The sequence below is a fragment of the Vombatus ursinus genome, unplaced genomic scaffold (assembly GCF_900497805.2).
Source record: "Vombatus ursinus unplaced genomic scaffold, bare-nosed wombat genome assembly UNPS02007612.1, whole genome shotgun sequence".
Lineage (NCBI taxonomy): Eukaryota > Metazoa > Chordata > Mammalia > Diprotodontia > Vombatidae > Vombatus > Vombatus ursinus.
The window spans coordinates 8,557,298-8,582,533 of NW_020947390.1; the positions used below are offsets into that span (position 1 = coordinate 8,557,298).

At 35.3% G+C, this 25,236-nt stretch overlaps 1 protein-coding gene across 1 annotated transcript in view; it reads left to right on the forward strand.

The window, feature by feature from the left end:
* Window positions 1–88: 88 nt before the first annotated feature.
* Window positions 89–25,236, forward strand: part of AASDHPPT (aminoadipate-semialdehyde dehydrogenase-phosphopantetheinyl transferase) — a 36,561-nt gene continuing 11,413 nt past the window's right edge. Inside the window, exons 1-2 of the mRNA XM_027849574.1 lie at window positions 89–256; window positions 3,875–4,100. Coding sequence (XP_027705375.1) covers window positions 113–256; window positions 3,875–4,100 — 370 coding nt within the window. The 5' untranslated portion in view covers window positions 89–112. The remainder of the gene's footprint in view (window positions 257–3,874; window positions 4,101–25,236) is intronic.

The window sequence follows — 25,236 nt, forward strand, 5'->3', positions numbered from 1 at the left end:
TTTACGCTAACATTCGGAGCGGAGGCTTGGAGTCGCTGTGCGTGCGTGATGGCGTGAGCATGCGTGTCCCGTGAATGGTTTCTGCGCTCAGACTTCGTGGTTGCTTCCCACCATGGAGGGCGTGCGCTGGGCTTTTCCGTGCGCCGCCTGGCGCCCCAGCCGGGCCGAGTGGCTCCTGGCGGCGCGTGCCGTGCAGCCCGAGGAGAAGGATCGCATTGGCCAGTTCGTTTTTGCCCGGGACGCCAAGGCAGCCATGGTACCGACGAATCTTTGTTCTTTAGACACGGAGACGGTGTCGGGCGCGGTGGGCCCCCAAACTAGAGGGTATCCCCCGCCCCTCCCCACCTCCCCATTATCCAAAGCGTAGGGACCAGCCGGAGGACGCCAAACCGCAGGCTGTCCATCCAGTTACTGGAGCAGCTGGCTCAAGAGGCCACCTGGCATCACCCAAAAGCCATTGGTTCAGCACCTACAGCCCTCGGATTTAATGCTGGAAGAGAACTTAAAGAGCACCTAATGCAACCCCATTTCACAGATGAGGAAACTGAGGCCAGGACACTTGCCTAGGGTAGCATTATATCCAGAGCTCTTTCCCTTATGCCCAATGCTTTTCCTGACGTCTTTTTGCTGTTGCCTCTGACTTGATTCCAGTTCGCCCCAGGTTGTTTCAGAGTCCATTGGCTCGGACAGTTCCTCCTCCCTGCGCCCCCTGAAGGCAGCATACATCCTGTTATCGCTGCCGCTCAGTTCTTAAGCTTTTAGCCCTCGTTGGCTAATGTTGTCAAAAGAAAAAAAATCGTCACCCGGTGGCCAGGTCTTCAGGGATAAGCCTCTGAAACTTAGCTAAGCAGGTCATTGGAGAAAACTCATTCTGTCGAGGGCTGTAATTGAAGCCTTTCTACCCTGGTGGAACTGACAGAACTTCAGTTCAATTAGACACATGTTCATTAACCATTGTTGCTACCTAAACCGAAAGGAAATTGTCCTCCTGAAACTTACATTATGGGGGAGGAGGGAGGAGGATACATATAAGGTAGAAAAGTAAATGCAAGATAATTTAAGAAGAAAGGTTACTCAAGAAATTAAAAGAATACAACTTATAAGAATATTTAAAAATGGTATCTTCTCTGCCTTGCATAGCAACTAGTCATACTAAGTCTAGAACTCTGGAAGACTTTCCCTACAGGTAGTAGGAGCTTAGTTATAACCGCTAGCACTAATTCTCACATGGTTGTGTCTTTTTGTGTCTTTGGCAGCGAGGTTGCTAAACACCCCCCTTGTGTGCTTAAAAGACCTGCCCAGCACATGCTGCTGGCGCTGTTTGCAGAGTCCAAAGAGGAGGAGGGAATGATTTAGGAACTTAGGGGTAAAAGTTGAGGTTATTTTTCTTTTAGTTTTTCAAATTAAAATAGAGACCTAGCAAAAATGTGGATGAAACTATTCCTTTCCTATATGGAGTAAGTATCCTGTGCAAAGAACAGCAGGGAGGCCAGTTAGATTGGACTATAGAGTGTGGAAGTTGTGGAGGGAAGGAATGTCTGTTAAGGCTGGAAAGGTTAGGATGGGGCCAGGTTGTAAAGAGCATTAACCGCCAAACAGGAGTTTATTTTTGATCCTGGAGGATATAGGGAGCTACTGGGGTTTATTGAGTAGAGGGAATGTTGTGGTCACATCTGCATTTTAGGAAATTAGTTTGGTGGCTTTGTGGAGGATTGCATGGAAACAATCAATAAACATTTATTAAGTGCCTATTGTGCTCCTGGCACTGAGCTAAGTACTGGACCTATAGTAAGAGGCAAAAGACAGTCCCAGTCCTCCAGGGGTTTATTATCAAATGGGGGAGATTCCAAGGAGTGAGATCAATTTGGAGGCTATTGAAATAGTCCCAGTGAGAAGTGATGGGGTAGTGAAGTAGGATGTTGACTGAGATAAAAGAAGAGAACATGGGGAAGAGATGTAGAAGTTTAAAAAAAAAAAAATACCAAATTTGGCAAGTGATTGGATATGTGTGAGAATGAGGAATTTTAGGCGGTGCATTTTAGTCAAGTAAAAGTAATAATGAACTTTTGAAAGATAGTACTTTTCACACTGTACATGGTGCTGTCCTAAGTGTGCTGTATTTGGACTCAGAGGACTTTGGTTTGAATCTTGGCTCTTTCCCTTAATACCTGTGTGACCTTGAACAAATCACTTAAACTCTCTGGGACTCAGTTCCTCTGTCTGTAAAATGAACATTTGAACCAAAAAACCTCACTTTCATTTTCTAAATCCCTAATCATGTGTAAACATTGGATACATTTTTTTATCCTGTCCTGTTACTATTTCTATTAATTTTCATAAGAAACTCAGTGTTCTTTCATTGTATTGAATCATTATGTGGTTAACACTTATTGCTAGTCAAATGTTGTTTCAGGACTTTTTTCTTCCTTGTATAGCTAACCCTTGAAGTATTAGCCCTGGTTGAATGATTGAAACCCTTTGATTTAAAATCTGTAAAATTTATTTTGCCGTTTGTGTGTCATTTTAAAAATATTCATTGCATTAAAAAGATTCTAACTGGTTTTATGGCACCTATAATATGGTTACCACATTCTGCTTTCATAGATGAATAATTTTCCATTGTTTAATGACTTTTTTGTCCTAGCTCTTGGCAGGAAGTATGTTGTAATAAAATTAATGTGTAAAAGCCACAGAAATTTTTCAATTTAGAAAGAGATCTATCCAGAAAACTTGATTTAGTATTGAAAATGATCAATGAAAATTGTTATTGAGCAGTGCAGTTTATCATAAAGAAAAAATCAGCCTGTTCTGTTGATGCAGTCTAACCAAGTTAATACTGATACGGTAATTGTTATATTTTCCTGACTGGCATATTTCAGTTCTTTAAATATTTTTCTCTCTTTAGCTTTGATAATCTAAAGTGTAATTATAATATCATTTTGCATAATGATATTGAAGGGAGATGACATTTCTAGTGGCATCATTTATTTTTAAATTGAATATTTTAAAATCATAAATAGAACATTTTAATACAAAGTAAAAAATAAGGTATCTTAATACAATAATGTGTCTTCAAAATAATTCTTTGTTACTTTTAATTACCTGGTTACTTATGTTTCAGATATATGAATAAATATTTTTAGTCATTTAAAAACAAGTAAAATGAAAACAAAGGATACTAAGAGCATGTTACTTATTCAGAACAGTTAAGTGATAGCAAGTAGGAAGAATATTATGGAAGTTATCTCACAAAATTCATTATTATGCTTAGCTTTAAATTTATTCTAGCTTTAAGTCTTTAAGCTTTGTCAGTAATGTGAAATGTTTATTAATGATAATAATAGCATTTGTTTGGAGTGTTAAAGTTAGCAACATGCTATACAAATATTATCTCATTTTATCCTCATAACAAACTTGCGAAACAGGTGCTGTTATTAACCTTATTTTACATATAAGGAAACTGAGGCAGGCAGAGGTTAAGTGATTTGCCCAGGATCACAATAAGTGTCTGAAGATGAATTTGAACTCAGATCTTCCTGATTCCAGGCCCAGTGCTCTGTCTACTGTGCCACCTATGCTAGCAGATAGCATTTTATTTATTTTATTTTTTTTTTTAGGCAATTGGAATTAAGTGATTTGCCCAGGGTCACACAACTAAATGTCAAATGTTTGGTCTGAGGCCTGATTTGAACTCAGGTCCTCCTGACTTAAGAGCCGGTGCTGTATCCACTGCGCCACTTAGCTGCCCCCCTTGTCATTTCTTATAACACAATAGCATTCCATCATGATCATATACCACAACAGGGAGGCATTTGATATAATTGTTCAGTAGACATTATTATGTACTTTTTTTACAATATCATTAAATTCACAGGTAGGTCGACTTATGATGAGGAAATTAATTGCAGAAAAATTGAACATCCCTTGGAATAATATACTCTTGCAGAGAACTTCGAAAGGGAAACCAGTCCTTGTGAATGACTCATTCAGTACACATCCAAATTTCAACTTTAATATCTCACATCAAGGAGACTATGCAGTTCTTGCTGCTGAGCCTAAACTACAGGTTGGAATTGATATCATGAAGACAACTTTGCCAGGTAACATTCCATTCTTGTAGTACAAATTTACTTATCCAATGCTTTCAGATTCCTTCATCGTAACAGTTGAGTGATCTTGGAGAAAGAAGTTCAGTATAGTTATTTTAAATTTGTAAAAATGTTTCTTTGCTTCCTAGTCTGTATAAAAATTTTGATAGCGCAGAAAATAAATTCTACAAGAACAGTTTCTCAAAAAGTGATTATTATTCCTCTGGGGAGGAAAAAAAAAGAGTATATTTGTATTTATATACATTTCCTCCTTAGCTGATCAAATATTAGATGACCATTGACTGCAGCATTTATTTTTTGCCCCTTACTCAGTTTAAACAAGAAGTTATTTCAATTCTTTGGTCTGTGATCTTATTGATGTCAGTTACCAGCACCATCTGTGCATGCCTTATTACCTGGTGCCTCTCTTGTGCATGTCCTTCTGTACATCTCCAAAGCAGAAGCGTCTACCCTCTGGATTTTTTGTTGGAGCTTTTCCTCTAATTCTTTTAACATTTTTTGAGTACCAGTGAACATGGCTGAGCGTCTTTAACTTTCAACCTTCACCCAGCTTACCTTCTTTTCCATTCATGTATATGTTTGATAATGTTTGTTATGTTGCTTCTGACTGCAGTTCTTTGTTTGGGTATGGATTGTTTCATTCCTTGAATTTGTATCCTCAGCACCTAGCACAATGTGTGGCATGTAGGTACTTAAGAAATACATGTTGATTCATTGTTTTGTAACATGCATATTTAGGCCCATTATACCTTTTGGTATTGCCCTGTGGGTGACCTGTGTGAATTTTAATGTGTTACTCCATGATTTTCAGCCATTTAACTGGAAGAATGTTATGTTGAAAAAAGGACATTTGTTTCAGGGAGAAACTTAGAGTCACTGAAAGCACTGTACAATTTTCCTAATCAATGCTTGTTGACTAATCAATCTAGCCTACTCTTTTCTTCCATTAAATTCAGGGCCCATTCTAGAATTAAATTCCGTTGTCCATCTTGATGTGTATATCTGAGAAATAGTTACTGATCGTGACTTTTAACTTTCCGAGGTTGCATAACTTCATCTAGAGGTGTATTTTTTGTAAGGCCCTAAAATATCGTCTAGATTCTGGGTAGTGCTTTGATTAGAGATAAAGTAAAAACTTTAGTTGCACTGTTACCCAGCAGTGTACTTGTGAAAATAGATTGGTTTTGCATAGTACCGTAGCCTATCAATTCAATTCAAAAGTTGCATCAAATTAACTTTCTAAAGAACTTCAGATTTTGTAAAGGAACAGTTTTTGTTAACAGCATACTTTGTCAGAGTTAAGAAATAGATACATTAAATTTAATTTACCCTGGCAGTTTGCTATTTTTCTAATTCTTTTTCTGTCACATTTGTTCTGTCTTCGATGAATAATAAATTTCTTAAAAATAAAATATTTAAATTGTAAGAATTTTGTCCCAGTCCTTGTTAATCTTATTAACAATTTGCCAAGATTGCTCTGTAGGTTATACATACCTTTACTAAGAAGATACCCTTTTTGTTAAGCATATAACTGCATGATTTTGGTGTCTTTATATGTATGGGAAGAAGTACCATCTTCCGAAAACAGTTACAGTTGCTTAAATTTCATTCGATCTTCTACGCTTGAGTCCGATACAAACAAACTAACATGTTTTTGACTCTTCACCCAGAATGAAAAGGGCATTGTTGTCAGTCTTCCCAGGTTGGTATATTTGCACATATTTGCCTTCCTCTTTACTTTTAATGTGCCTCTACTTACTTCCTCCTTTTTTATCAGAATAAGAATTTGGTAAGGTGAATGAGAGGATGAATTATGAGGAGGAAATCTAAGAGGATAATGAGAAGAGCAGTTTTATTTTCTAATTTATTTTATGTCTAGCTAAGAATTAAATATAATAGAGGTAGTAGATAAATAGAGATAAATTTAATAGAGATAGTAGTTCATTAGAAAGAAGCCCAGACTTACAGCATCTGAGGATCTGGATTCAAATCCTAGTTGCCAGCATCTGAGGTGGTGATCACTCTCTCAAGGGTATCTTTGGATGAAAAATTCTGGCATAATTATCTTGGGTTCTAGTTTACTTCTTTCCTGGGATTGCAGTCAGCTTTGGATTGGTTAGGATTCAAGGCGAGGTATTTCATAGGATGGTGATTGTTGAGTAAACTGAATAGTTTTATTAGACCATTATAGAACTGAAATTTTTTCAATTATTTTGGAGGTCATGGCAATACCCATTTGGCTCTTCCATGCATATGCTTGTAGATTTAGAGCTGGAAGAGCCCTTAGAATCCAACCCCCTAATTGTACATTTGAGGAAAATGATGCATAAAGAGGTTCAGTGATTTGCTCAGTTTTGCATGGTAAGTATCTGAGACAGGGCTTGGACTAAGATCTTTCTGATTCCAAGTCTATTGCTCTACCCACTTTGCTGACTCTGTTTCCATCGTACCTCACTTGTAGATTTTTTTTTTTCTACAAGGCCATGCCTGTCATTTAACTGAGAAAAAGCCTGGTCTTATGGGGAAACCCTGACCAGTTAATCTGGTTATATATGATGGTGTGGGATGGAGGGGATTCAGTAACAGGAAATATCTGGATTGAATTTCTGCACTGGCCAGACAGAATAGTTGAATGTTTCAAGCTTTATAGCAATGAATATATTGCAAGCCTGTAATTTTACCTACTCATTACATTATTGGAGGACATGTTGTATGACATGTTGACTTTTCAAAGAGCTTGATTTTGTTAAATTTTTGTCACATTCTTATGAAGTAAGTAAGGATGACATTATTATCCTCACTTTAGATAAGCAAACAAAGTTTTCCTAACACAGCTAAGGAACTAGAACTTAGGTCTCACTGAGGAGCTGGTTGTTTTTCCCATTGTACCACAAAGTCTACAGAATGAATGAGATAGATAGTTTTTGAAAGCAAACACCTTCCTGAGTCAGTGCCAGTAGTCAGATTATTGAATCAGGGAGTATGAATAATTTATTCACTTTTCTAGAATTGTTCCTATAATTGTTTTCCAGAAGAATTGGGCAATTTTACAGTTCCAATCTCAGTGTATCAGTGTTTTTATCTTAGCGTATCCCCTCCATCCTTGACTTTTTCTGCCTTTTATGACTTTGGCTAAATTGGTGAGTATGAAATCTCAGTATTGTTTTAATTTGTGTTTCTCTTATGATTAGTGAATTCACAGGATTGTTCAATTGTATTTATTCTTTTGAAAGTTTCTCTTCTGTCTGCTTATCTGTTGGGGAATTGTTCTTGGTCTTATGTAGCAGCCAGATGGCTTTTATTGGATAGAATGATAGACGTGGAGTCAAGAAGACCTGAATTTGAATCCTTCCTCAGAAACTTCCTTGATGTGGGACTTTATGTAATAGTTACTTATTTGCCCAGCCTCAGTTCCCTCATCTGTAAAATGAGGATAATAATAGTATCTCTTTGGTTATTTTGAGGATCAAGTGAAATAATATATGATAATGCTTTGTAGACCATAAAACACAATATAAATGCTAGCCATTATTATCTATCAGTTTTCTATAAAACTTGGCTGGCAAGCCTTTGTCATAATTTTAACACGAGAAAGGCTGAATTTTAAAAAAATCTTACAGGACCAAACTTTGTCAACTGATACAGTGCTTTTTTTTTTAATCCTTAAGGCAAAGAATATAGATAATAGGATGCAATTTTTTACTTTTTAGTTGATTCTCTAGGATTCTCTAAGTATACCACGTCATCTGTAAAGAGTGATAGTTTTGTTTACCTATTGCCTATTCTAATTCCTTCATTTTCTTTTTCTTCTCTCACTGCTAAAACTAGCATTTCCAGTACAATATTGAATAACAGTGGTATAATGGACATCCTTGCTTCACCTCTGATTTTATTGGAAGGGCTTAGATAATGCTTGCTGATGGTTTTAGATGCTACTAATCAATTTAAGGAAAACTCTATTCCTGTGCTCTCTAGTGTTTTTAATAGGAATGGGTGTTGTATTTTGTCAGAGGCTTTTTCTGCATCTATTGAGATAATCCTATTATTTCTGTTGGTTTTGTTATTGATATGGTCAATTTTGTTGATAGTTTTCTTAATATTGAAGCAGCCCAGCATTCCTTGTATAAATCCCACATTATCATAGTATATGATCCTTGTAATATATTGCTGTAATCTCCTTGCTGGTATTTTATTTAGAAATGTTGCATCAATATTGATTAGGGAAATTGGTCTGTAGTTTTCTTTTTCTGTTTTATCTCTTTGTGGTTTAGGTGTCAGCACCATATTTGTGTCGTAGAAGGAAGGAACAATCCTTCTCTTATCCTTTGTCTATTTTTCCAAATAGTTTGTATAGTACTGGGATTAATTGTTATTTAAATGTTTAGTAGAATTCACTTTGTGAATCCATCTGTCCATGATGCTTTTTCTTAGGAAGTTCATTGATGGCTTGTTCAGTTTCTTTTTCTAAGATGGAGTCATTTAAGTATTCTATTTCCTCTTCTGTTAATCTGGGCAATTTATGTTTTTGTAAATATGCATTTTGTTTAGATTGCTAAGTTTATTGGAACATAATTGGGCAAAATAGCTACTAACAATCTTTAAAAAATTCCTTTTTATTGGTAGTGAATTCACTCCTTTCATTTTTGATATTGGTAATTTGGTTTCCTTCTTTTTTAAATCAAATTAACCAATGGTTCATCCATTTTTTTGTTCTTTTTTCCCCCCATAAAACCAGCTTCTAGTTTTATTAGTTCATTGGTTTTCTTTCAGTTTTCTTAATTTCTTCTTTGATTTTCAAGATTTCCAATTTGGTGTTTAATTGGGGATTTTAAAATTTTATTGTTTTTCTAGTTGCATGCCCAGTTCATTGATCTGCTCTTTATCTATTTTATTGATTTAGATGGTTAGAGTTTTAAATTTTTCCCTAAGTACTGCTTTGGTGGCATCCCGTAAATTTTGATATGTTGTCTCCTTTTTGTCATTCTCTTTAATGAAATGATTGTTTCTATGATTTTTTCTTTGACCCACTCATTTTTTAGGATTAATTTTTAAATTTCCAGATTTTGTTAATTTATTTATTTTTAGTTTTCAACATTCCCTTCCACAAAATTTTGAGTTCCAAATTTTCTCCCCATCTAGTCTCTCCCCCCAGCCCAAGATGGCATGCATTCTGAATACCCCTTCCCCTAATCTGCCCTCGCTTCTATCTCCCCCCTTCTCTTATCCCCTTCCCCTTCTATTTTCCTGTAGGGCAGGACAGATTTCTAAATATTTAAATTTCCAATTTTTAATCTATTTTTCCACAGCCCTTTATTGAATGTAATTTTCATTGCATTATTATCTGAAAAGGATGCATTTAATATTTCTGTCTTTCTGCATTTGATTGTGAGGTTTTTATGACCTATTACATTGTCAATTTTTTGCATAGGTGCCATGTACTACTGTGTAAAAAAAAGTATATTCTCTATTCTCATTCCGTTTTCTTCAGAGGTCTGTCATATCTAATTTTTCTAAAATTCTGTTTACCTCCTTAGTTTCTCTCTTCTTTATTTGTTGGTTAGTTTTATCTAGTTCTGAAGGGAAAAGTTGAGGTCCTCCAGTAATATTATTTTACCATCTATTTCCTCCTAGAACTCATTTAACTTCTTTAAAAATTTAGATGCTATACCATTTGGTACATATATGTATTGTATTAATTTTACTTGATTATCTATAGTACCTTTTAGCAAAATGTAGTTTCCTTCCTTGTCTCTTTTAATTAGATCTATTTTTGCTTTTGTTTTGTCTGAGGTCATGATTGCTACCCCTGCCTTTTTTTATTTCAGCTGAAATATAATAGATTCTCCTCTAGCCCCTTACCTTTACTCTCTCTGCTTTAGATATGTTCTTATAAACAACGTATTGTTGGATTCTGGTTTTTAATCCAGTTTATAATCCATTTCTGTTTAATGAGTGAGTTAAATCCATTCACATTTACAGTTATGATTACAAAATCCTATTTTCCCCATCTTTATCCTTCTCCTTCTCTTTCCTTTTACCTTGTCCCTACTTACCTGTGTTTTGCTTATGACTGCCGCCTCCCCCAAACTTCCCTACCTTCTCTCAGTCCCCTCCTCCTCTCCTATTTCCCTCTAGGGACAGATAGATTTCCATACCAAGCTGTGTGTGTATGTTATTCCTTCTTTAAGCCAATTCTGATGAGAGTAAGTAAATGTTGCCCACCACCTCCCCTGCTCCATCTTTCCCTCCCGTGGGCAGTAGCTCTTTCATGCCTCCTCATGTGAGATAATTTACCCCATCCTACCTCTTCCTTCCCTCCTCTCCCAGTTCAGTCCTTTTCTTCATTCCTTAATTTTGTTTTTTTGCATATCATCCCATTGTGGTCAACTTATACCCATGCATTCTCTCTCTATGTATATACTCCTTCGAAGTGACCTGGTAGTGATAAAGTTCTTAAGAGTTACATGTATCATCTTCAGGTGTAAGAATATAAACAGTTTAACCTTATTGAATCTCTTAAGGTTTTTCTTTTCTGTTTACCTTTTTATGCTTCTCTTGAGTCTTGTATTTTCTGTTCAGCTCTGGTCTTTTCATCTGGAATACTTAAAAGTTCTCTATTTCATTCAATATCTTTTTCGCCCCTGAGGGATCATACCCAATTTTGCTGATTTTAATTGTGATTGTCATTATTTACTGGTGATTCTTGGTTATAATCCTAGCTCCTTTGCCTTCCAGAATGTCATATTCCAAGACCGCTCATCCTTTAGTGTAGAAACTGTTAAATCCTGTGTAATCGTGAATGTGGTTCAATGATATTTGAGCTCTTTTTTTTTTTTTCCTGACCACTTGCAGTATTTTCTCTTTGATCTGGGATCTCTGGAATTTGGCTTTATTGTTCCTGGGAATTTTCTTTTTGAGATCTCTTTCATGAGGTGATTAAGGGATTCCTACAATTTCTATTTTACACTTTGGTTCTCAACTATCAGGGCAGTTTTCCTTGATAATTTTTTGCAATATGATGTCCAGGTTCTTTTTTTGATTTCGTCTTTCAGGTGGCCCAATAATTCTTATGTTTTCTCTCCTCAGTCTATTTTCTAGGTCAGTTGTTTTTCGAATGATCTATTTCACATTTTATTCTATTTTTTCATTCTTTTCATTTTGCTTTATTGATTCTCAGTGTCTCATGGAGTTATTGGCTTTCATTTGTCCAATTCTAATTTTTAAGGAATTATTTTCTTCAGTGAGCTTTTGTACCACCTTTTCCATTTGGCCAATTCTACTTTTTAAGGAGTTGCTTTACTCGGTGAATCTTTGTACATCTTTTCTCATTTTTTTGTGCTTCTTTTATCGAGCTGTTGATTCCTTTTTCATGATTCTCTTGACTCTCATTTATTCTCCCTTATTTGATTTTAAAAATCCTTTTTGAGATCTTTTAGGAGTTCTTTTTGGTCCTGAGACCATTTCACATTTTTTTTCTTGAGGTTTCTCATGGAGCCATTTTGACATTGTTGTCCTCTTCTGAGTTTGTGTTTTGATCTTCCCTGTCACCGTAATAACTTGCTAGGTTTTCCCGCTTTCATTTTCCCCACCTATTTCCTGACTTTTAACTTTGTTAAAGTTGGGCTCTGGTCCTGGGGTGGAGGGGGCACCATCCCAAGCTTCTTGTGCTGGGGGCTTGGTGCCTTGTTGCTGGCCTGCTTCAGGGTTCTGGATACTTGAAGCTCACCTGCACAAAGGCCATGGGGTCTTGCTGCTTATCTGCTGTTGATTTGCCTGTATGTAGCTTGTGCTTTACTGTGCTCCCTTTTTGCCCTAGTGAGATAGACCTTTCCTGCTGACTGTCTGAGTAGCCTTGGCCTGGAAAATTGTTTCACCATCTCCCTTTGTTGATTCTGTCACTCCGGAATTCATTTTGAGGCTTTATTTTGTAGTTGTTTGGTGGTGAATTTGTGAGAGTTCAGGCAAATTCCTGCTTTATTCCCCTATCTTATCTCTGTCCCCTCCTTGTAATTATTTAAATGGATATTCTGTTTTCTTCTTGCTGGATTTTTTTTTTTGAGGAATATACAGAATTTTATGATGATATATATAGATTTATTTTGTAGCTTGCTAGGGGAAAGTAAATGAATCAGTGGATAGAATGCTATTAGATGTGTGACCCTGGGCCAGTAACTTAACTCTGTTCGCCTCAGTTTCCTCATCTTTAAAATTAGCTGGAGAAGGAAATGGTAAACCTCTCCAATATCTTTACCAAGAAAACCCCAAATAGGATCACAAATTTCCGGTCATGACTGAAATAACTGAACAACAACAACAGCAGCAACATCTATACTGAATCTATTTTTTGATTCATTATCTAAATTTTAAAAATAAACTATCACATCATCCATAAATAGAGATAGTAGAGACCCTGAGCATCCCTGCTTTAACACAGATATTTCTGGAAAAGCATTTAGTGTTTCTTTGTTAAAAAATAATGGTTGATTATTGATTTTAGAATGATACTGTTTTATCATATTCAGGAAAATATCTTTTTGTTCCTAGTCTTTTTAATATTTTAATATTTAGCTATCTTGTTGAAGTCTTTTTCTATGTTGATAAAATCATGAGACTAATAAATATTTATTATTAATATGATTTATTACCTTTATTCTTTACCAATTTTTAAACTATATTTGCATAATCTTAATGTAACTCCAATCTGAATGATTTTTAACATAATATAGAGTCTTTGGTAGTATTTCTTGAATATTCTTACATTAATATTCCTTAGTGATTTTGACCTATAGTTTTATTTTTCCTGACTTTTTCTCCTTCTTTGGGGATCAAGATCATATTTTCCTCATAGAAAGGAAGCTCAGCTTCTAGAAAGCAATTGTGAGGAAAGCATTAAATACATTCTAGGCTTGAGAAAAAAATGGTGCTGAGCCACAGGGCAAAATGGTGAATTTGGGCAACAGCAGGCAGGCCAGTGTGTTTGGAAGAAAGTTGCATGAGAGAGAAGTCTTTTGTGAAATAAGTCTGGAAAGGTAGGCTGGACCCAAACTGAGAAAGGTTTTAAATGCCAGAGGTTATATTCTAGAGGCCGTAGGAAGCCAGTAGTGCTTTTTGAGAAGAGTCATGGTATGGTCAGATCCATACCTTAGGAAGATTATTTTGGTAGCTATGCGCAGGTTGCATTGGAAATAGCAGGGAATGGAAGCAGTTAGCCTGTTACCTGTTAGCCAACTACTAATAATCTTGGGAAGAGTCAGCAGCAGCAGTATTTTTAAAATGCCGACTGTGTCTCAAAGTACTCTGGAGATACAGAAACACAAGTGCAACAGTTCCTTGCTCGCAAGAAGTTTGTATTCTAACACTTTTTAAAGCTCTAATAGAGTAAAACAGCCCTGAGACTTTTTACTCCAAAAGTCTCTGTATATGTGCATAGAGAGAGAGAAGGGGAGTTGTATTTAGTGAACCATCCTGGAAGTCTGAAAAACCTAGACTCAAATTCTACCTCTTATACATACTGTCTGTGTAATGTTGGGCAAGTCATGTAACATCTGAGTCATGCAGTCTCTTAGGACAAGTTGCTGAGAAGGTGCTGTCTTACATTAATAGAAGTAGTTTTCTTGTTCAGGAAATCGCTGTACTAATGAACTCACAAGTTTAGTTCTTATCCCAGTCCCCTGTTAGAGGGAAATGATGAGAGCCTGAACTATGATTGTGAATCTTCTAACTAGGTTAAAGTGTCCATTATGCAATGGGTGATGTGGGCCTGGAACTCAAGAGAGAAATTAGGAGACTGATGAGATCATTAGAAGAAGAGAAGAGGTGCTAAAAGATTATAAGATAGAAATTTCATCTGTAAATAGATATGGCAGTTTTTTTGTTTGCCTGAATTCTAGGACAATCATTAAGATAGTAGTGAATGGTACAATATTTAAGGAACAAATTGAAAAAGGCAATAAATAGAAATCTAGAGATACAGAATCCCTATATTTTAGGGATTTTTTTTTTGTGAAGGAAAGAAGTGGTAGAATGAAGTAGGAGGAAAGTTGTGTTTGCTGTTCCTCCTGATGTCTTAGTTCCTGTGTTTCAGTGTTAAAATTATACCATTGCTATTGCTCATATAATGTTTTTTTCATCCCCGCAATAAGGATTTTGTTCACTGAATCTTCCACAGTGTGGTGCTGTTGCTCTTTGAGTTTACCTGCAGAGCCGGTCCTTTTTTTGAAAAAAACAAAACAAACAAAAAACTTGTTGGTTTTATTTTTATTCTATTATTGCAAATGGATGCTTAATCTTTTACATTATTGAGTAAATAAGATGCCCTTTATAAAGTATGTGAAGATGCTGTTATAATTTAAGTTGTGTGTAATTATTTGATTGCTTTCCGATGATTCAGATAAATTATGTTGTCAGTTTTTATTAGTAGTGTGCATATATTTTAAAAAATTTTCCTTGACTTCCCCATTGTTTTTAGAACAAATCAAATGGTTTCTTGAAAGTTATGAAATAATAACTTGAAGATTCTAAAAAAGAAAAATGAACCTATAATGACACTATAGCTAACAACATTCTTGACTTTTGTTTGATCCTCTTTATGCCTCTTGTGCAAATCCTAGCTTTGTATTTCTAGCTTATGAAATTCAGCATGCCTGAGACTGAGTTTGTCATTACTAGCTACTGAAATCAGAAGTAAGGTTCTCTTGTCTTTCCATTTGTGCTAATGATATCACTAATTCTTTCAGACATTCAGGCTAAAAACTTTAGCTTCATAGGATTTAGGAAGGGACTTTAGAAGGCTGACTAGTCCAATGTATTCACTTTATAGATGAGACCTGGAGAAGCTAAGTCCAGAGTCACCCAGATAGTGAATGGCAGACCCAGCTTCTCTGATTTTAAATCTTCTACTTAGTGTCAATGTAATTTTTTTCTTTTCCCTTTTTTTGATTTTCAGTTGTTTAAATAATTCAAGATTAAATTGCTTTAATAGCACATTCTATTATTTTCTGATTTTTATTCATTTTTTACTAACCCTAATATTAGTTATGTTAGAGGATTAGTTGATGGTCTGACTATATGTAGACAGACAATTAAGGAGTAACTTGCACGTTAATAACAAGTTAAAACTGAATATATTTCTTTCTATATATTGTTACTCCTCTCCAAGTCCAGAACCTAACAAATCTTTTTTCAAAGAATATATTCATGATATATAGGTGTGAGACGTCAGTGTAATCTACAAATCTTTAAGTCTTTTTTTCTCCCTTCCTCTCTCATTCTCTTTCCCTTCTTCCCTCCTGTATTTATTCTCTCCTCTCTCCTTCTCCCTACCCCCTCCTTTTTTCTCTTCCTTCTATCCTTCCTTCTTTACTACAGTATTAATTATAGGACATAGAATGTAGATAAAAAAGAAATGACATGGTACCTGTTCTTAGAGTTTAAAAGGTATAGTCAATTTTTAAAAAGGAAGTCTTTTTTGATATCTTTTTAAAAAAAATCAGCTTAGTTTTCGCCAGTATCCCTCTGCTTCACTTTCCCAGACATTCATCCCAAAACACAATTTTTATAAAGACAAAAGAAAAGAAAAGAAAAGGAAAAAAATCAGTATTAACTGATCAACACATCAAAAAAATCTGAAAAATAAATACAGGGTACATCACTTGTGGACTTCTCAACTTTGCAAAAGGGTGGGGTGGGAGTGTATTTTCATATCTTCTCTTTTGAATAATGTTTGTTCTATATAGTTTTGCTGTATTGACTTTTGAGTGTGTGTGTGTGTAGTTCTTTCCATTTACATTGTTTTATTCAGTGTATATAACATTATTTTCCTGACTATGTTTACTTCACTCTGCATCAACTCATGTAGCTTCTTTCCATGCTTCTTTTTATTCATCACATTCATTTCTTAGGGCACAATGACATTTCATTATGTTCATGTACCATAGTTTGTTTAGCTATTTTCCTATCATTGCGCATCTACTTTGTTTCAGGTTCTTTGCTGTCACAAAAAAATGCTGCTAAAAATATTTTGGTGTATAAGGATACTTTCTAATTATCATTGGCTTCTCTAGGGTATAAGCCTCATAATGGATTCTCTGCATCAAAGAATATGGACATTTTAGTAATTTTATTTGCATAATTCTAAATTTCTTTTTCAAGCGATTGTTCTGCTTTATCAGGGAATTCTTTCCTAGGTAATTTATGTTTTCTATTTTATTGAACATTGTGTTATTGAGTTTCATTGCTTCTGATTCTTCTTTGTCTAAGCTAGTCCATTGATCTACCTTTCTTGCTCTTTCTTTAACCAGTAACAGATAGTTATGATGACTGGTACTTTATAATATAATTTGAGATTTGGAAATACTGTTCCCCAATTGTCCCTATGTCTTTTCATCATTGCCCTTGGCATTCTAGATCTTTTATTATTCCAAATGAATTTTGTTGTTATTTTATCAGTTTCTCTTGTATAATTTGATTGATAGAGCATTAAAAGCATTAATTAACTTTGATAGCTTTATCATTTTTATTGTATTGGTGTGGCCCAGCAATGAATACTAAATATTTCCCCAGCTATTTAAGTTGCTCTGTGTTTCTTAAGGAGCACTTTGCAATTGAATTTATGCAAGTCTTTTGTGTGCTTTACTAGATTGGTTCCCAGATAGTTTATGCATTATGTAATTATTTGGAATGGGATTTCCCTTTCTGTTATTGGCTCTTAGATTTCGTTATTATTATAATACGAACATTTAGTTGATTTTTGAAGGTTTATTTTTTAAAAGCCTGAAACTTTGCTGAAGCTATTAATTGGTTCAATCAGTATCTTTTCAGATTCCCTAGGATTTTCTTAGTACACCATTATACCATTAGCAGATAGTGATACTTTTATCTTTTCTGTATCTGTCTTTATAGCTTTAATTTCTCTTATTGCTATTAAAAACATTTCCAGTATTAGATCAACTAATATTTGGGAGATCAGACATCCTTGCTTTATTCTCATGTTGTTTTTTTTTTGTTTTTTTTTTAAGTATATGCTCTTGGCATAAAATGCTTGCTTTTGGTTTTAGAAAGATACAATTATATGCGTATATGTTGTAAGTTTTTTTTAGCATAAATGAATTTTGTACTTTGTCAGCTTTTTAAAAATGTATTCATAAAATGTAGTTTTAGATCTTTAAAAATATGATTAATTATACCATTTTCTACCAATATTGAATGATTTTTGCATCTCTGATATAAATCCAACTTAGTTATGTATAGTTTTCTGTGTATGTGTGTATGTGTTTAGATATCTACATGCATGTGTGCATATATAGTATGCATGTGCATATATATTTGTACATATATTATTCATGTATGGATGTGCTGGAGATATACATGTATATAAGGCATATGTCTATGTGTATACATGTATATGTATGCATATACATATAGGCACGAATAGATGTATATGTTTATATTTGTGTGTGCAGATATCTAAATATACATATGTATATATAAATATTTTATAAACTAAATAGCAATATTAAGAAATACAAAGTTATAAGAAACTAATAGTCGCAAAGTGCCAATATTTTACACATTACACATAATATGGATATTGAAAAATAATTTAATTATAGTGTTTTCTTATAGTCTTTCTTTCTGTTCTTCTGGTGTTTTTATATAACTATAATCAGTGAATATGTTACAATGTAGCATCTTGTGTAGCATCCCTTTTCATAAGAATTACCATATTTCTTTGCATTTCTTATTTTTAATACTGCAATATAATTTCATTACATTGATATACCAAGTAAAACAGGGGAAGGAGTCCTGTCTGTGGAAACAGAGGATCTGTGTTCCAATTGTGCCACGGATGCATACTACCTGTGTGACTTTAAATGAGTTGCTTAATGATTTGACCTCAGATTCCTCATCTGTAACATGATGGGATTGGACTGTATGACTTTTAGGTCCCTTCCAGCTTTAGAGCTATGATTATTTGATTTGTTGGGCCATGTTGGAATATAAGTTTTTTCCCACTTTAATTATCATATAGCTACAGATTTTTAGATCTATTGGTCACAAAATCATTAACTAAAAGGGATTTATCATGGAAAGAACATTGGCTTTGGAATTAGAGGACTTGAGTTCAATAATCATTTAACCTCTCTGGACCTCAGTAAAATGAAATGATTTTATTAGATGTCAGGTCTTTTTAAAGGGCTAGATCTATAAAGTTATGATTTAGTATTTAATGCCTTCACCTCCTTTCCTTTTTCATTTCATTTCATTTGTGATTGTATTTTCAAATTTTCATTTTTTAGAATTTCCCAAGGACTTTTAAGCCACAGTAATAGTATGAGATCAATAATGGACCTGAGATGATAATCTTATTCCAACTCTTTAATTTTAGAGATTGGGAGAATATGACCTGGGGAAGTTTTGTGACTTACCCAAGATTGTATAGCTAGTTAGTAACGGAGCTAGGACTAGAATCTACTTTTCTTGAATCCTCCCCATGCTTTTTTTCCCCTTTTACCTTTTACCATTATGGAACTCCAGGGGGTAGTTTTGTTTTATGATTCATGCCCACAAAGTACATTCTTTTGAACTATACTGGACTCACATATGTTCCATTGTAATCTTGCTGTCTTCAGTTATAGTCAGTAAAATTGTGAACATCTTTTTCTATATTATTTCTCTTCCTATCACTCATATGTCTTCTGTCACTATCTCCTCCACTCCTGTCTCACAGGATGGAGTGACTTTGTTTTTTACCAAAGCTTACCCCTCTGCTTGTTCAAGTGATTCCATTCCATCCCATCTCCTCTTAACAGATTGCCTCCTCTGTTATCCCCATTCTTTCATCTCTCCTTATGGCTCATTCTCTGCTGCTTATAAGCTTGACCATCCTTAACCCATCTTTAACCCTTGAAAAAAAAACCTCACTTGATTCTTCCTTCCCTTCTAACTATTGTCCTTTATCTCTTCTGCCCTTAGTAGTTAAACTCCTTAAAGAGGCTGTTTTAATAGGTGTGTCCTTTTTTTCTCCTCTCATTCTCTTTATCCCTTAAAATCTGTTTTTTACCTTACCATTACACCAAAACTGCTTTCTCCAACATTACTAATGATCTTTTATTTGCCACATCTAATAATCTTTTCTCAATCCTCATTCTCTTTGACCTTCTGTAGCTTTTTATGCTGTTAATAGCTCTCTCCTCCTTGATATTCTCTTCTCTGGTATTTTGGGACATTACTCACTCCTGGTTTGCTTCCTACCTATCTGACCATTCCTTCTTGGTTTCCTTTATTTGATCTTCCTCCAGAGGTGTCCCTCAGGGTTCTGGTCTGAGTCTTCTTCTCCCTCTGTATTACTTCACTTGGTGATCTTATCAGCTCTAGTAGATTTAATTACCATCTGTATGCTGATGATTTTCAAATGTACCTTCCCTGCCCTAGACTCTCCTCTTTAGACTTACCTCTAAACTTGCATTTTTAACTGCTTTTCAGATATCTTGAATTGAATTTCCAGTAGACATCTTCAACTCAATATATCCAAAACAGAGCACATTATCTTTATCCCTAAACTCCTTCCCTCCCCATCTGCACTTCCCAACCTTTTCTATTACTATAGAAGAAAACACCATCCTCCCAGTCCCTGATGCTTATGAACTAGAAGTCAAATTGGGTTCCTCACTATCTCTCACTCCATCATATGCAATCTTTTGGCAAAGTCTGTTGATTTCACTTTTACAGCACCTCTTTTTTTAAAAAGAAAAGTATGAGGCATCAGTCACTTGACACTTACTAGCTGTATGACCCTGGGCAAGTCACTTAACCCTGATTACCTCACCACAACACCAAAAAAAAAAGGCAAGTTTTATATAGGTTATATATGTCTAGTCAAAACATATTTCCATATTAGTCATGTCATGAAAGAAAATGCAGACCAAAACGGCAACAACAACAACAAGAGAAACAAAGTTTAAAAAAAAAGTATGCTTCAATCTGCATTGTGATGTCATCAGTTTTTTCTTCAGAGGTGGATAGATTTTATCATTATGAGTTCTTCAGAATTGTCTTAGATTATTGTATTGCTGAGAATAGCTAAGCCTTTCACAGTTGATAACTCATCATACAATATTGCTGTTACTATGTACAGTGGCTTGTATGTTGCTCCCTTTCACCTTTTACTTCCCTTCCCTTCCCATCCCCTTCCCCTTCCCCTTTCCCTTCCCTTCCCCTTATACAACAAACAATAAATTGATTTACTACTGAAGGAACTGAATGAAACACATCCATATTGGCATTCCCTCTATAAGTAAAACCAGAGTATATCATCCAATCAATAAGTATTTAAATGCCTACCATATGTCAGGCACTGTGCTATGTGCTGGGGCACAAGAACAAAAAGAAAATAGTCTTTGCCCTTTAGAAGCTTACATTCTTGTAGTTATTAAAATTTAATCTAAATTGAAGAGTGACATATAAGTTCTTCTTAGAAAGGCAAATAAGAGTACGTGTAGTTGGTTTCATTGGGCTTCCAAGAACAAGCTATAGGACTCTTGAACCTTAGCACTCTATTTTGCAGTTTCTAGCACTCTCCTCTAATATGGACAGTAGGTCTAGTAAACAAGAGACATTTAGGGACTCACCTTAGTGAACTCATCCCATTGTAAACATTTGGAGAATTGCATAATATTATAACAGCTTAGAGCAATTTATGTTTTAAGCTTTTTGGGAAAGAAATATATAGTGGAGATGTTTACAGATTATTTGGGGGTGACTTAGTATATTTGTGATTTGACTAATGCATTTTTTATTGCTCTAGAGAAGAATCTGCATAAGGAAATATATTTAGAACAATAAAGTCACTCTGAAAAGTCCTAAGTTTCTTTTGTTGCTTGGGAAACTCTTAATGTCAGCTATAACAAAGTATAAAAGCTATAACAAAGTTTTCTTTTTTAACAGTTCACAGCCATAATTTTTTTTCTTGAACTGTGTAGTAAAAATAAAAGTACAGAAATTCCTGTACCTGATATTTAATCCTTGCAAATCATGTTTTATTAGAACTTATTTTATGAAGCTGTATAACTACAGTACAGTACTAAAAAGAAAGCATGTCGGCTATGATGTGCCACTAAGGATGCTACTGAAATCCAAAAAAAAAATTAAAAAATACCTTGTTATCAAAAATATAATGGATAGCTCCAAGTAGTGACTTTTTTCCACCACAGAAAACATTTATTGCCAAGGCCTACAAAAAAATTGGTATACCTTCACTGACTATAATTGCCTTGAAGTTATTTTTATTTCTGTGTGTGTCAGAGAGAGAAAGAAAGACAGACAGACACACACACACACACATACACACACACACATTATATAGAGGAAGTATTTTGCAGAAGTCACAATCTGTTCTAAGAATGGTCTTAGACTCTTTCCCTGATTGTTTGGCAGGGTGACTAATTTCACTCTGTTGCAGTTACAGGTTATCTAAAAGCCCTCTGGACAGATTTGGAAGAGCCCTTTTCTGGGTCCCTCTATTCCTCTGTGTTAAAAAATTACCAGAAAACCCATTAGACTTTGGTTTCAAAGAGTCCCCAAAACCTGAACTCTGCCATTCTCTTTTCTTGGTTCTTTTCCATTTTTCCCTGAGCTTTTGAATTTGGAAGCCCTCAGAGGTTTTCTAGTCTGAATGGCCTGTGAAAAAGACCCCTCCTCATCCTCTAGTCATCACTGACACGCTCCTATCCATCTCTGCTTGAAAACTCTGACTGCTAAGGAGCCTATGAGGGAGGCCCCTCACTCTACTTTGGTACCACTCTAACAGTTAGGACATCAACTTCTACGTGTTATTTCAGGTTCTACTTTCTGGGTGCAAAGAAAACTAATATCTTTTCCACACGGCAGACTACCCAAAACTTGAAGATGTCTCTTATTTCCCCACTAAGTTTTATTTTCTCACCACCCCCAGTTTCTTCAACCAATGTTCATATGGTATGACCTATTTTCTGGGTTTCCCTTTGATGAACATGCTTCACTTTGAGTGTAGTGCACATTGTGTTCAGTATGCAGTATAGCGTGGATTATCACCACCTTTATTTTGGAAGCAGTATCTCAATGCAGCCTAAAATCACATTGACTTTTTTGGCTGTCATGGTACATTGTTGACTTATGGTGGGTTTTCAAGTCCATTGAAACCCTCCAATTTTTTTTTAACTTAATTATTAACTTGAATTATTTTAACTTGAATTTGTCTAACCATGCTTTTTCCTATGTTTTTTTTTAATCCATGTACTTTAAATTTGTCTCTATTAAATTTCATCAGTTAGATTCATCCCATGTCCTAGCCTATGGAGATTAAAAAAAAAGTATAGGATCCTTGATTTACAGTTAGAACAGATATTAAAGGTGACCTAGTCAAACCTCTACATTTTACAGTTGAGGAAATAAATCCTCATAAAGATTAAATGTTCAGTGTTATAAAGGCATAAAGGGATAGAGCCAGGATATGAGCATAGGCTCTTTGATTCTAACTAATTCAGTGTTTAGTTACCCCTCTGAGCTTTGTGTCATCTTCAGATTTGATAAACATGCCACCTATTCCTGCATCCATGTAATAGATAAAACTGAGTAGGGCCAAAGAGAGATCTTTTGCTTTAAACTTCTCACTGTCACAGATACTTTAATCATTCATAGAGTTCTTGTCATTAAGTTGGTTTTAAATATATACCCTGTACACTAGAAATTTCTCTCCATTTTGATCATAAGGATAGCATGACAGACTTTGCCACATCCTTTACTAATATCCAATTGTATTATGTCTACAGCGCTTTTCTGGTCTACCTGTCTAATAATGGTATCATAAAAGGACGTGAAGTTCTCCTGACACTATTAAACCAGTGTTGACTCTTAATGATCCCTATTTCCCATTCTAAATGCTATCAAAACATCCTTTTAACATAGAAATTCTTAACCTTTTTTTTTTGATCATGGACCCCGTTGATAAGTCTGTTGAAGTCTATGACTCCTCAGAATAAAGTTTTTAAATGCATAAAATAAAATACATAAGATTCCAAAGGAAAGCATTTTTATTGCTATAAAGTTATCAAAATATATGTTAAAAAAAACCAAAACAGGTTCATGAACCCCAGCTTAAAAACATCTGTTTTAATGGTATGTTCTAGAATTTTCTTTGAATTTAAAGTCAAAATCAATTAATTGCAATTGGCAGTATTGGCAATATTATAGTCTCTCTCATATTTTTCATGATTTTTCAGATTTCACCAATAGCAACTATTACATCCAGAAGGTATATCCATACCCTGGGGTGTATCATAGTTCATCCAGATGGCCTATGAAAGTCAGAGATGTTCACTTCTTCATTGAAATCCTTATTAACTTTTTTTTTTTGGCCTTCAATTTTATGTCTAAAATTAGTTCTTGATAAAGAATACAAAAACAAAATAAGAATTGGGTACTTCAGCCATCTCTTAGTAATTATTTATGCTTATCTCCTTGCCCATGACCAACTGGCCCCTCTAATTTTTCTTTGACTTTCCCCTCCCCCACATAGCTATAAAAACCCTTTTGGTTGTCTGTAGCAGTTATTAAATCAGTAAACATTTATTAATTGCCTGTTATGTGACAGGCATCTTGCTAAGCACGGGAGGTAAAAAGAAAGGTAAAACGAACAAAAAAAACCTACCTGTGAGGCGCTCACAAACCAATGAGGGAAGACAACATGTAGAAAGCTATATACAGGAGAAATTGGAAATAATCCAGTGAGAGGCACTAAAATTAAGGGGGATTGTGAAAAGCTTTTTGTATAAGGTGGGAGTTTAGTTGGGTCTTGAAGGAATCCATGAAGGCCAGGAGGAAAGGATGAGAAAGGAGAGCATTCCAGGCATAGGATACAGTGCACAAAAATTCCTGGAGTCCGGAGATGAAGTTTCTCCTTCTAGGAATAGTAAGGAGGCCAATATCCCTAGATCAAAGGGGAGGGGTGTAAGGTATAAGAAAACTATAAAGGTGTGTGGGAGAGGAGGCAGGTTATGAATGATTTTAAACACCAACCAAATAATTTTATATTTGATTCAGAAGGTAATAAGGAGCCACTGGAGTTGACTATTGAGGGAGGTGTTTTGGTTAAACCTGTGCTTTAAGAAGATCACTTTGGCAGTTGAGTAAAGGTTGGACTGGAGGAGGGAGAGATTTGTGGCAGGCAGACCAACCAGAAAGCCAGTCAATATTCTAGATGTGAGGTGATAAGGGTTTGTACATGGGTGGTAGCAGTGTCAGAGGAAAGAAGGAAGCAAATACAAGCTGTGTTGTAAAAATAAAATTGGCCAGCCTTAATAACAGACAGGATATGGGGTGAGTGAGAGAGAATGAGGAATCAAGCATGATAGATTGTAAGGCTGGGTGACTTGGGGGATAATAATGCCCTGGACAGTAAGAGGGAAGTCTAGAAAGGAAGAAAGTTTTGGGGAAAGATAATGAATTCTGTGGATTTGAACATTAGTTTAAGATGTCTGTAGGACATTTAGTTTGAAATGTCTAATAGAGAGTTGGTGATGTGAGACCAGAGGTCAGCAGAGATGTTAGGGCTAGACAAGTAAATTTGAGAATGCTGACAGGCATAGAGATGATAATTGAATACATGTAAGCTGGTGCTATCACTATGTGACATAGTATAAAGGGAGAAGAGAAGGACTAGGATGGAGTCCTGTGAGATACCTAATGAGATGCTTAGAAGTAAGAACTTGAAGATCCAGCAAAGGAGACTGAGGAGTGGTCTGATAGGCAGGAGGAAAACTAGTTGAATCGGTCAGGAAGGAGGAGCCATGGGAGATTTACAGAAGGATAAAAGGTTTGGTTGAGCCACTGTGATAAGTGCAATAATGACTTAATTAGGGAGGTGGTTATGTGATATAGTCTGGCAGTTACATGATTTTTTTCCACTATCATTCAGCAGCATGTGTAGGAACAAAGACATTATATGATTTGAGTGATCCAAGGCTGAGGCCCAACCAGGCAAGATGGGCAATATGACAAGGGGGTAAGAGACTCAAGAGAAGAGGGCAGTATAGAGTTGAACTGGTTTCCTGAGGGGGCAAGATAATGAAGGGAGGAAGAGAGAGAATTGAGA